We start from the raw sequence: 12,823 nt of genomic DNA, 5'->3' as shown, positions 1-12,823 counted from the left end.
TTTTACTATTTTACTACTAACCTCTGCATCAAGATCATTTATGTATATAAGAAATAGCAAAGGCCCCAACACCGATCCCTGCGGGACTCCACTTCGTACAGGGCCCTGCTCTGATACAATTCCTCCCACAGTTACAGTCTGCTTTCTTTTATCCCTAATGATGGATTCCAGTATTTTGCATGCGATACAAGTTAAGCTGACAGGCCTATAATTTCCTGGTTCAGTCCGGTCTCCTTTCTTGTAGATAGGTACTACACTGCCATGTTTCCAGTCATCTGGTATTTCTCCAGTTTTAAGGGATTGCTTAAAAATAACTGTCAGAGGCTTGTAAACCACCTCTGCTAGTTCTCTGAGAACTCTTGGATATATTCCATCAGGGCCTGCTGCCTTATTTGTTTTAAGTTTTTGAAGTTTATCTAGTACTTCTGCATCATTTAAATCAATTTCCTCCATAAGTCTCTGAGAACTGACTGCACCTGAAGGCATATGCAAAAACACTTCACTAGTGAAACTCTCCACAAAGTAACTGTTTAGTGTATCAGCAATATCTTTGTCATCATAAACCATAACCCCATCCTTATTTTTTATACCTCTTATTTCATCCTTAACTATCCTTTTTTGACCATAATATTGAAAAAAAAACATTTAGAATTGCTCTTTGCATCTAGTGCAATCTGTTTTTCAAAACACCTTTTAGCTTCCCTTATTTTTTTCTTAACTTGAGCTCGCATATTACTGTATTCAATCTTATTACTATCTGAGCTCTCCAACTTGTATTTTCTAAATAATTTCCTTTTTTGTTTCAAACTGTTCCGTAGTGACTTCATCCACTGTGGATGCTTCTTTTTCAGCTTTCCTTTTCTCACTTGCGGAATGAATTTACTCTGTACATCCAGAATAATCGTTTTAAATATGCACCACATTTCTTTCACAGTTTTACCACCTAGAAGAGGTACCCAGTTTATATTCCTTGTATAATCACGCATCTTAATAAAGTCAGCTTGCCTAAAGTTGAATACTCTAGCATTGGAGAATGCAGACTTAACTTGCCAAAAAACTTCAAATGTAATTGAACTATGGTCACTTGTACCGAGTGGTTCCCCTACCTCAATACTGCCGGTTCTATCAGGATTATTACACAGAACCAGATCTAGGATTGTGTTCTCTCTCGTGGGTTGCGTAACAGACTGTATCAAAAAACAGTCAGTCATTTACAACATCCAAAAACTCTTCCTCACATTTACTTTGACCTGACACAGCTTCCCAATTAATTGAAGGGTAATTGAAGTCCCCCATTACTATTGTCTCACCCTCCTGACATGCTCGTTTAATGTTATCAAAGAGCATACTACTGACATTGCTGTCTGAGGCTGGTGGCCTATAGCATACTCCAACATTCAGACCTTTTTCATTTTCCCCCAATATCTTAATCCATATGTCTTCACTAACACCAAGGGGCTCCATTCCTGGTATTTCCTGAGTATTAAGATGATCCTTTACATAGAGAGCTACGCCTCCTCCTCTCCTATTGATTCTTTTCTTAACAGCTTGTATCCCTCTACGCTGTACTCATCCCCATCCCCTGCACCAAGCCACGTCTCTGTAATCCCAACAACATCAAAGTTACTATTACTCATAACGGTTTCCAGATCGAGAATTTTATTTTTTATGCTTCTAGCATTTAAACAGAGGAATTTCAGGGTACCACGTGTGCCTCTCCTGCCCTTCACCCCCGCCCCCAACTGCACAGAGCCATCTCTAATACAGTGGTGCTCTGACTGATTTACAAACATTGTTTCCTCTCTACTAATAAAATATTTAGCCATGGTGTGTTCTATTCCGGCAGTCTGTCTATCCCTACCCATCTGACTGTATAAACTCCCTGCCCCCCCAGACCCTAGTTTAAATAACCCTCTGCTACCCTAAGCATACGCTGGCCCAGTGCAGCGGTACCCCTCTGGTTCAGGTGCAACCGGTCCCGCTTGTACAGGTCACCCCTGTTCCAAAAGGAGTCCCAGTGCCCCATAAACCTGTACCCCTCTTTCCTACACCAGGTTTGTAGCCACGTGTTAAACCTCCAAATAAAGGCTTGTTTCTCTTTGCTTGCACGTGGTACTGGTAGAATTCCAGAGAAGACTACCGTGGAGGTTCTGCTCCTTATCTTCCCCGCTAGCTCAATAAATTTTTCTTGCAGAACCCCAAACCTACCCTTTCCTATGTCATTGGCTCCAACATGGACCATGACCACTGCATCCTCCCCCGCTCTGGCCAGGAGCTTGTCCGGAGGTCTCCAACCTGGCCACCAGGCAGTCAACAGACCATGCGAGACTCCTTGTTGCACGAACACACTATGCTATCTACCCCTCTAATGATTGAATCCCCCACTATCACCAACTCCCTTTTCTTGGTGGATGAGGTCACCTGGGTGCCCTGGGGCTCTTCAGTTCTTCCACTCTCAGGATCGTGGGCCAACTCGTCCTGCCCGGTTTGGGTGAGCACACTATCTCTCTATAGGGCGTACTAATCAGTTCCTGGAACTCTAACAATTCAGGATTACTGTGGAGTCCAGCTAGTTGGGCCTCAAGATCAAGAATCTTGTTCTCCAAGTGCTCAACAAGTCGGCAACAGTTGCAGATGAACTCATTCTGGAGGTCTCCCTCCAGAAATCCGATCATCCGGCAACTCTTGCACAGTTTTGGTCACATTTTTCCCCTAACTGAAAACGCTTTCCCTAAGTAAGGATTTACTGCCGAGACAGAATTACCAGCTAAAACGTGCTAAAAGCACCAAGGTGGCTCAGAACAGTCAAAGGCAGAAATCAAGCGCAAGAAATGCCACTTAGCCTAATACAACAAAACTATGTTTACAGTTCAGCAGACGCGTTAACACAACCAGAATCAGAATATCCTAAAATCTGACGTTGAAAAATAGTAGAAAAAGGTAAACAAGCGAACCGGCTAGCTAGCTAAACTACCCGGATAGCTAGCTAAAGTGTGCTGCTCAATTATTTAGAGATTTGCTCCTGAGAGGGCGAAAAACCACAAAAAACTTCTCGTCGGCTAGAACCGAATTAGCTGCGACAGAGGAAAAAAAGTGGAAAATTCCCTCTCTGTCCCCTAATAGCAACAAAAGATTCAACTTTAGGAGCAGATCAGACCTACCTTATGTAATAGCTAGGTAAATAGCACCAATTTTTATTTTTATCCTATTGAATGTAATAGCACAGAAACCACTCCACAAACACAACACAAACAAACACAGCACAAACACAGCAGGAACTCGTCCAAGCTAGAGCAATCGAGCAAGAGCAATTGAGCAAGAGCAAGAGCAAGAGCCAGAGCAAACAGCCAATAGTTCAAACAGCCAAAACATATTTTATGCTGTGTAGTGCACGTGTTACGTTACATGGTTCATTATGTTTTCATTAGCGTTATTACGCTTCTAATAGTTTTCACCACCGCATTCGCTATATTTTTTAATGTTAAATCGCTGTTTCCTCTAAGCTTACCTCTAAAATTACCTAGAATTTTTCCGATCTCGTGTTCTAATTCTACTGGTGTTAGCATACACGCTAAACAGCTGATAAGATTAAAAACTAAATTACTGTGCCGGAAATTGCTCACTTACAATATCAAAAACAAAACAATGCAGCAATGAAGATACAAAATAAAAATAAAAACATAATAGAATAAAATAAGACAGAGTAGGCAAGCAATGTAATAAATAGAGAGTAAAATAATATATAAATAAGTACGACTATATTCAAGTAGCAAGGTATTGCACAACCATTAGCTGTATATGAGTATTGCACAAGTGTTTGCTAATATTGACTCACATATTGCACAGTATTATATTTCTGATGAGGTATGTATATTACACCAGGTAGATGTTGGGGGGAAAAAAAAAAGTACTGTGCATTTCTTACTGCTTCACCTGTTCTTCCTGCAGAAGGGGGAGGAGTTGTACAGTTTGATGGCCACAGGAAGAAATGACTTCCTGTGGTGTTCTGTAGTGCATCTCGGTGGTCTCAGCCTGCTGCTGAAGACGCTCTGATACAAGTGCAGTGTGGCATACAGGAGGTGAGAGGCATTGTCCATGATACTGCATAGTTTCTGCAGCATCGTCCTCTCCTCCACCTCCCCCAGAGACTCTAGTTCCACTCCCAGGACAGACACAGCTTTCTTGATGAACTTGTTGAGTCTACTGGTGCTACTAGCCTGCTCAGCTCCCTTCTTACATCCTCTGCAGAGAAGGTGATTGGCCCTGTGGAGCTGTTAGAGAGCCCTGATGGAGGAGGGGAGCAGGGGGAGGAAGGTGGGGGTGGAGGGTCCAGAACACAGGGAGTCATTGAGAGGAGTTGTGGAGGTGGAGCAGATGGAGCAGGTTGAGGGGTGGAGTCGCAGGATAGGCCCAGGGGTTGGGAGGGGTGGGCAGAAGCCGCATCATCAAACCTGTTAAAAAACAGATTTAACTCATTGGCCTCATCCACACCACCTTCTATACCATGGCCAGTCACCTTTCTCTGGCCAGTGATGGCTTTCATGCCACTCCACACCTCCCTTGTGTTTTTTGTCGCTCTCCAGCCTCCTTCTGTAGCCCTCCTTGACTTCCGTGATCTTTTCCCTCAATTCTATCTGCACCTTCCTCATCTCCTCCCTGTCTCCACTCCTAAATGCTGCCTTCTTCCTGTTTAGCACCGCTTTAATGTCCTTGGTCACCCAGGGTTTGTTGTTGGGGAAGTACTTCACAGTCTTTGTGGGGACCACATTATCAACACAGAAGTTGATGTAGTCTGTTATGCAGTCTGTGAGTCCGTCAATGTCCTCCCCATGTGAATCACAGAGCACATCCCAATCTGTTTCCTCAAAGCAGCTCTGTAGACTCTCAACAGCTTCCTATGACCATCTCTGTACAGTCCTGGTGGTCACAGGTTGCCACTGGACGGCAGGTTTGTATGTCGGCTTGAGGTAGACCAGGTTATGGTCCGATCGACCAAGGGGAGGGAGAGCTATGGAGCTGTATGCGTCCTTGACATTAGCATACAGCAGGTCCAATGTCTTATTTTCTCTTGTGTTACATTCCACAAACTGTTTAAAGGTGAGCAGGGTTGTTTCCAAGGTGACATGGTTGAAATCCCCAGAGATCGCTATGAAGGCACTGGGGTGCTGTGTCTGTAGTCTCGCAATAGTCGAGCTGATGACATCACCAGCCCGCGCTGCGTTAGCCGCAGAAGGAATGTAGACACCAACAACAATGGCCTGGGAAAACTCTCTAGGCAAGTAATATGGACGGAGACTTACAGCTAGCAGTTCGATGTCCGGGCTGCACACACAATCTTTTACCATGGTGTGTCCAGGGTTGCACCATCTGTTGTTTATGTAGAGCGTGATTCCCCCCCTTTCCTTTCACCACTCTTGCTGCAACTCCTGTCCGCTCGCACCAGCTGAAAGCCGGTCAAACTCATTATGGAGTCCGGTATGTTGTCGGTATGCAGCCATGTTTCCGTGAAACACACAACACAGCCCTCACAAAACACACTCTCGCTCTTCCTGAGTGATGTTAACTCATCCACACATAGCTCCAAACTCTGTGCCACCCTTAAACCTGGCTATAACTTCCATTCATTTGAACTATTAGTACTTAGCTTTGCACATCCTGACAAGACTGCATTTCAGCTATTTACCCTTGTTATTGTTTACAGGCCACCTGGCCCTTACAGTGTTTTCTTATCGGAATTTGCCAATTTTCTATCTGACCTGGTTGTCAATATAGAAAAAGCTGTAATAGTAGGCGACTTTAATGTCCATATGGATAATGAACATGACCCGTTCAGAACAGCATTTTTGTCCATCATCGAATCCATTGGACTCTATCAAGCTGTGGACAAACCCACACATTACCGCAACCATACTCTTGATTTGGTCCTCACATATGGAGCAGACATTAACCAGGTGGAAATCATGCCACACAATCCTGTGTTATCCGACCACTATCTCATCTCTTTCAATTTACCACTAACGTGCTTCACATACTCGGAGCCTAGATTTTCTTCCAGGCGCACGTTTTGCTCTCTTACAGCAAATGCCTTTATCGACGAGCTCCCTACATCATACTACCTGCACAACGAAATCTCCTCTAGTTCAAACCCCAGCTCAACTGAAATTAATCTACTCGCGGACAGAATCGACTCTACTTTGCGTAAAACTCTAGATGCCGTTGCTCCCCTCAAAAGGAAGAAAATCACAGACAAGAAGCTAGCACCTTGGTATAACGACCATACTCGTGCTCTCAAACAAGCCACACGAAAACTCGAAAGAAAATGGCGCTCCACCAAACTACAGGTTTTTCTCCTGGCGTGGAAGGAAAGCCTCCTAAATTACAAGCATGCCCTCACAGCTACCAGATCCAAATATTTCTCTACTCTTATTGAGAGAAACAAGGACAATCCTAGGTACCTGTTTAGCACTATCGCCAGATTAACCAAGAGTCCTGCATCAGTTAACCCTACCATACCAGCAATTTATAGTAGCAGTGACTTCATGAACTTCTTTGACAGTAAAATCTTAAAGATAAGAGACACAATACAAAAATTCTCATCAACTTCTGGTTCCTGCCTGGCCAGTCCCGTTCCAGATTATGTAGACATGTCTATTAGGCCCGCCTCGCGCTTCGACTCTTTTATACCCATTGAATTTGGCGACTTTTCTTCTCTTCTCAATTCATCTAATAACTCTACCAGCCAACTTGACCCCATACCAACTGGCTTCCTAAAACAGCTATTGCCTGCAATTGGCAAACCACTATTAGATCTTATCAATGCCTCTCTTATGTCTGGACACGTACCTCAGCCCTTTAAAGTAGCAGTTATCAAGCCTATTCTGAAAAAGCCTAATCTTGATCCCAATGACCTGTCAAACTATAGGCCCATCTCGAACCTTCCATTCCTCTCAAAAATTCTGGAAAAAGCGGTATCAAAGCAACTCTGTGCCTTTTTACACTCTAACAACATTTTGGAAGTTTTCCAGTCCGGATTTAGACCTCACCACAGCACGGAAACCGCCCTCCTGAAAGTGCTCAATGACCTTCTACTCTCCTGTGACAATGGCTGTATCTCTCTTCTTGTGCTACTAGACCTAAGTGCAGCCTTTGATACCATCGATCATTGTATCCTCCTTGACCGCCTCGAAAACCTGGTTGGCATAAGCGGACATGCCCTATCTTGGTTTAGATCTTATCTATCAGAACGATATCAGTTTGTCTCCATCAGCAACGAATCCTCCGCTCGTTCCAGAGTAAAATATGGTATACCTCAAGGATCTGTGCTTGGACCTCTGCTCTTCTCGTTATACATGTTGCCTCTTGGCGATATCATCCGTAAACATGACATTAATTTCCACTGTTACGCGGATGACACTCAGTTATACATATCAGTCAAACCCGATGTCCCTCTGAATATTTCAAACATGGAGGCCTGCCTAGCAGATGTAAAGAATTGGATGGCCCGAAACTTTCTCCTCCTCAACCCGGACAAAACCGAAATATTGGTCATAGGCCAAAATTCAATCAGGAGCAAACTCACTCATTTTACATTGGACCTTGATGGTGTCTCCCTTGCCCCGAGTGCAGCCATCAAAGACCTTGGTGTTGTTATTGATTCCGAGCTCTCCTTTGAAACTCACATAACTAACACCTCTAGGACTGCCTTCTTCCATCTGAGAAATATTGCTAAAATCAGGAAAATCGTATCAATTAACGACGCTGAAAAACTAATCCATGCCTTTGTAACATCCAGATTAGACTACTGTAATGCCCTCTTGTCAGGATGTGCAAACGTCTCATTAAAACCCCTTCAGCTGGTGCAAAATGCAGCTGCTCGAATCTTAACTAAAACTAAACGCTTTGAGCACATCACCCCAGTTCTGGCCTCTCTCCATTGGCTACCTATTAAATACCGGATCATTTTTAAAATACTCTTACTCACATTTAAGGCTTTAAATGGGCTTGCCCCCCCCTATCTTAAGGACCTTCTTCATCCATATCTTCCGCAGAGAGCCCTTCGCTCCCAAAATGCCGGGCTTCTCACCATTCCAAGAGTGGGCAAAACTACTGTAGGCGGTAGAGCCTTTTCCTATCAAGCCCCTCTCCTGTGGAACAGTTTACCCTCTGAGATTCGGGGAACAGACTCTCTCTCCACCTTTAAGTCTAGGCTCAAAACATATCTATATAGTAAATCCTTCAGCTGAGGGACATGGCCTGGTGCTGGCGTGGATCATAGAGTCTCTGGTGGACTAAGTGGTCATTGCTTTCATGGACCCTGTGCCGTGATCTGGTGTTGACTGTCTTAGGGTCGCCCTCATGACTATGCCGGTCCCTTGCCTCCCGTCCCCTAGGTTATGCTGCCATAATGTTAGCCTGCCGGGGTCTTTCCTTGTTGCACACCTTTTTCTCTGCCCCTCCTCTCCTGCCTCTCTGTTCTACATCCCTGCCATTCTTATCATCCACTAACCACTGTTTTCTGTTTGCTTCCTATTCCCTGCTCCGGGCTCCTGTCCGGAGCTGTAGCCCAAGCGTCTCATCTCGTTTTCCAGTCCTGCTACCTCGCTGCCCTGCCCATCAAAGCCAACTGCATTCCAAGACCCGGACATCCTAGAAGACATTCTTATAATCACTCTACTGTTAACTGCTATTGTTTGTCAATCACAAATGTCTTAGAGTTAGACACAAAATTATGCAATGTACTTTATCTGCCCAGTGCCGGCCAGAAGCAGATGGGCCCCCCCATGAGCCCGGTTCTGCTCAAGGTTTCTTCCTGATAGGGAGTTTTTCCTTGCCACTGTTGCCTTGTTGGCTTGCTCTTAGGGGGTCTCAGGCCTGGGAACAATGTAAAGCTGCTTTGTGACAACTTGTGTTGTAAAAAGCGCTATACAAATAAAAATGAATTGAATTGAATTGAATCCATCTTATTTGCCACAGATCTCACATTCCCCATGATGGTAGACAGAAGATACAGCCTGTACCGTCTCTTCCTTAGCCATCGTTTCCTTCCAGCTCTGCAGCCTCGATATTTCTTCCTTAGCTCCCCGGGGATGTCATGCCTACAGCACCAACCCCCCCCCCCCCCCCCCCGCCGCCCCCCATCGGAGGCTCATCAGCTGGTCCTTGGTTCACCTCTGTCATGCCAGTGATACAGCGTGTTTACATTTACATTTACATTTATTTATTTAGCAGACGCTTTTATCCAAAGTGACTTACAAAAGTGCATACAGCAAGTATAGCGACAGTACGGGGACAGGATGTGTACAGTTCCACAATGAGACAGTTCTCAGCTGAGAGCAAGGTCTGTTTGAGGACGCAGTACTATTAGATTTGTACAATTACAGCCTATAGGGCAACTAATACGATACGCTTTCAAACGGCGGACTTCGACAACTTCAAACGGTGAAATGAGCGTCAGGGTAAAGGCGGCAACAAGAAACAATTTAAAAGCACAATTTAAAAAGCACAGCAATTTACGACAGCACTGATGGGCGGGGGGGCAGCAATTGTGTGCTGGGTCAGTCCAGGTAGAGTCTGAAGAGGTGCGTCTTCAGGCCCCGTCTGAAGGACTGGGGTGAAGAAGCTGTCCGTAGCGAGTTATCTGTTATCTGATAAAGAAACAGCATTAAAAGTACGAATGTGTGTGAGGCTACGTCATTTGAATAATAATACAAATAATAATCCAAAAGAACTAAAAGTAGTAATTAAAATAAGTAAAGGAAATAAATAAAAGCAAAAAGCACATGAAAAGCAAGGAGCAACACCCGAGACACCAGAAGTAGTAGATCACAACTTATTATCATGCGTAGCTTTACGCATGCGCACAGCCACAGATGACTGTAAGCTGCAGCAACAACACCGTGACCATGGCGAACACACCTGCAGCTGCTGTGCCATTTGTGATAACCTCTGTCTATAAAGAAATTTAAACACTGAAAAATGTTAAGCATGAGAAGGTTGTGCTATCCAGCCAATAAGTAAATTACTGATAATTGATGCTCTTTGATAATTGATCCTCAGCACAGATGAACAACACCATGTATCTTGTGTGAGCAGAGCAAAAAATAACAAAAATGTTGCAAAATACAGTTATTAACTTTAAAGGAAAGCTTTCATTGTGTGTTTTTTCATATTGCATTGCAATAGCCTGTTTAAAGTGATCATATATCAAACACCTAATCAATGCTGATATTGTATGCTAATAAATAAAGGAGCAATGATAATGCAGTACATGCTTTGAATTCCTTCGATATAGCAATGCAGTGTTCTAAGCAGACCGGAGGGTATGCAGCAGATGATAGGATGCTTATTACAACCATAAGAGACTTGAGACTTGACTTGGACTTGTGACCAAAGACTTGAGACTTGATTTGGTCTTGCAAAAACGTGACGTGAGCCTCTCTGGTGTGAGCGCAAATGAGAGGTTAGTGGGTTTATGAGTGTGTGTATAATGGCTTTTGGGCCCACCTGGTCCAATGGGGGAGGAGCTGACACTGTGGCTGTGTAAGTTCCCATTCCTGGGGAGAGAGGTTTCCTCCTTGGCTGCCTCACTGCTGGTGGTGCTGGGGGTGGGGGCAGCAGAGGGGGGCTGGTGCGGGTGTTTGGACAGCTCCTGGATGCTGGGGGTTTCAAGCGACCAGCACGGTCCATAGCGGTTTCTCCACTTCCCACGCTTCTTCTTCACCTTCGCGCCTTCCTCTCCCTTCGCTGCCCGCTTATACCTTGCCGATGCCGCAGGCCAACAGCTCTCAAAAGGCTTTCTCCCAGAGGAGGCAGAGCCAGGTGGCATGGACATTGGGGAGCTCACGGTACTCAGGGGCGGCACAACCTCAGGGGCTCCACCCAAAGCTCCCACCTTGGAGCCCCATGTTAGTGACAGCTGTGGGTATGAGGACTCATTTTGTGGGTCAGACTCAGAGATGCTGCGGTACTCGGCTGGGGATGGGACTACAACAGTACTGGCCTTAGCCCCTGCACTGCTCCCCACTGAGGGCACACCTGAGGGGGAGAGAGTGAGAGACATTACTGAACATTACTGAAAAAGCATTTGCCTAGTTAACCTTGGGAGAGAGAGCAAGAGAGGGAGGGCGAGAGAGAAAGAGAAAGAGAGAGCGCTATTACTACCAAAAAGCATTAGCCTAGCTAACTCTACCATACCGAAGGGAGAGAGAGCGCCAAGACTACCGAAAAAGCATTAGCCTACATTACATTATTGTCATTTAGCAGATGTGCTTATCCAGAGTGACTTACATAGGTTACAATTTTTACATGTAACCCATTTAAAAAGCTAGATATTTTACTGACGCAACTGAAGGTTAAGTACCTTACCCAAGGGTACAACAGCAGTGCACGAGCTACAAATTGAACCACCAGCCTTTCTATTACAAGCCCTGTTCCTATCCACTGTGCTATACTACTGCCCAGTCTAGCTAACTCTGCCATAAATGAGAGAATTCTAACGCTACTGAAAAAAAGATTAGCCTAGCTAACTTAGACCATACCTGAGGGAGAGACAGAGAAAGCACTCTGGCCATTTCAAAGGGAGTTGTCAGTGTCTGCTCTAGGCTTCATACACATTTCTGCACCCGTGTGTTTTCACAGCTGCAGCTCCACACTTTACTGCACAGGTAGGACCCCCTCAGATCTGTGTGTGTGTGTGTGTGTGTAGATATGTCTAGACACGTGCATGTGTGTGTCTGTGAGTGTTTGTGCGTGCATGTAGGTGTTATAGACAGGGTGGGCAGTGACACATAGAAAGCTAGAACTCAGAAGCAAAGCCACATTAGGACTTTCACAGAACTGCATCTTCACCCCCTGCTGCATGCGACTGTGCAGATAGAAACAGAAGGCTGACCTCACTCAGCTGTTCCAGCAGCTCTGAAGCTGATCTCAAATCAGAGGGCAAAAGACTGTAGCAGCAGCTGTGGAAATAAGTCTCCTTCCAATACAGAGCAGGAGCGTGCTCACAGCACTGTCCAAAGCACTCCCGTATTACTTAGCATAACTGAAGTACACACAGTCAGCATGCCCCCCCCCCCCCCCCCTTTACCTGGCTGAAACAAGCTGCTGGCAGGGGTGGCAGCAGTAGGGGGCGTTGCTGTATCCCCTGTAGTGAGAGAGGGCTTGCCAGGGGTGGCCTTGCGCCCCCTATGCCCTGAGCCATGGCTGCCTGCCTTCTTCCCTCTGCCTTCAGTGCCCTTTCCCTCTGTAGGTGGCCCATCCTTGGCTGTGCCTGCTGTGTGACAAGGAACTTCCTGGAAGTTGGCGTTGGTGAAGCGGCCCGAGCTGGCATCCTCTTGCCGCTTCTGGGAGGTACACACAGTCAGCATGCCCCCACCTCCCCCTCCACCCCCACCCCCACCAACGCTGCAGCTCTGCTGCAGAGAGAAAGAGAGTGAAAGAAAGAGAAAAAGAGAGAGAGAGACAGAATATGATATGTGTACTTCATGCCCACAGAATTAATGGCAGCATGCCAGCATCACTTAAAATATACTCCAAAAAAAAAAAAAAAAAAAACTTTGAAATCATCCAAAGTAAGGCTGGAAATGTTTTTTAACACAACTACGTGACAACAAAAAAACCAATGAATCAATGAAGAAGAGAAACTGAACAAATACATCTTAAAAATAGTCTAGTAAAGTTTCCTTGCTAACCCAGAAAATCCAGCTAGCTGACCTATTAATGTTACCAGAAACTGTGACAGCTGGACAAACATCATGATGAAGATTGCGTACCCTCCAGAGCTCAAAGGCACCGGAGCAAAAAAGTTACAAACTAATCCTGTTAT

The 12,823-nt window shown here is 45.2% G+C and overlaps 1 protein-coding gene across 1 annotated transcript in view; it reads right to left on the bottom strand.

Annotated features, from left to right (window-relative positions):
* Positions 1 to 12,365, bottom strand: part of LOC118770954 (protein AF-10-like) — a 50,394-nt gene extending 38,029 nt beyond the window's left edge. Inside the window, exons 1-2 of the mRNA XM_036518741.1 lie at positions 12,086 to 12,365; positions 10,504 to 11,034 (exon numbers count right to left, since the gene is read on the bottom strand). Of these exons, the coding sequence (XP_036374634.1) occupies positions 10,504 to 11,034; positions 12,086 to 12,365 (811 nt within the window). The remainder of the gene's footprint in view (positions 1 to 10,503; positions 11,035 to 12,085) is intronic.
* Positions 12,366 to 12,823: the final 458 nt, after the last annotated feature.

The sequence above is a fragment of the Megalops cyprinoides genome, chromosome 24, assembly GCF_013368585.1.
Source record: "Megalops cyprinoides isolate fMegCyp1 chromosome 24, fMegCyp1.pri, whole genome shotgun sequence".
Classification (NCBI taxonomy): Eukaryota; Metazoa; Chordata; class Actinopteri; order Elopiformes; family Megalopidae; genus Megalops; species Megalops cyprinoides.
The sequence above is the reverse complement of the archived record's forward strand: the minus strand, read 5'-3'. Positions and strand labels throughout refer to the sequence as shown.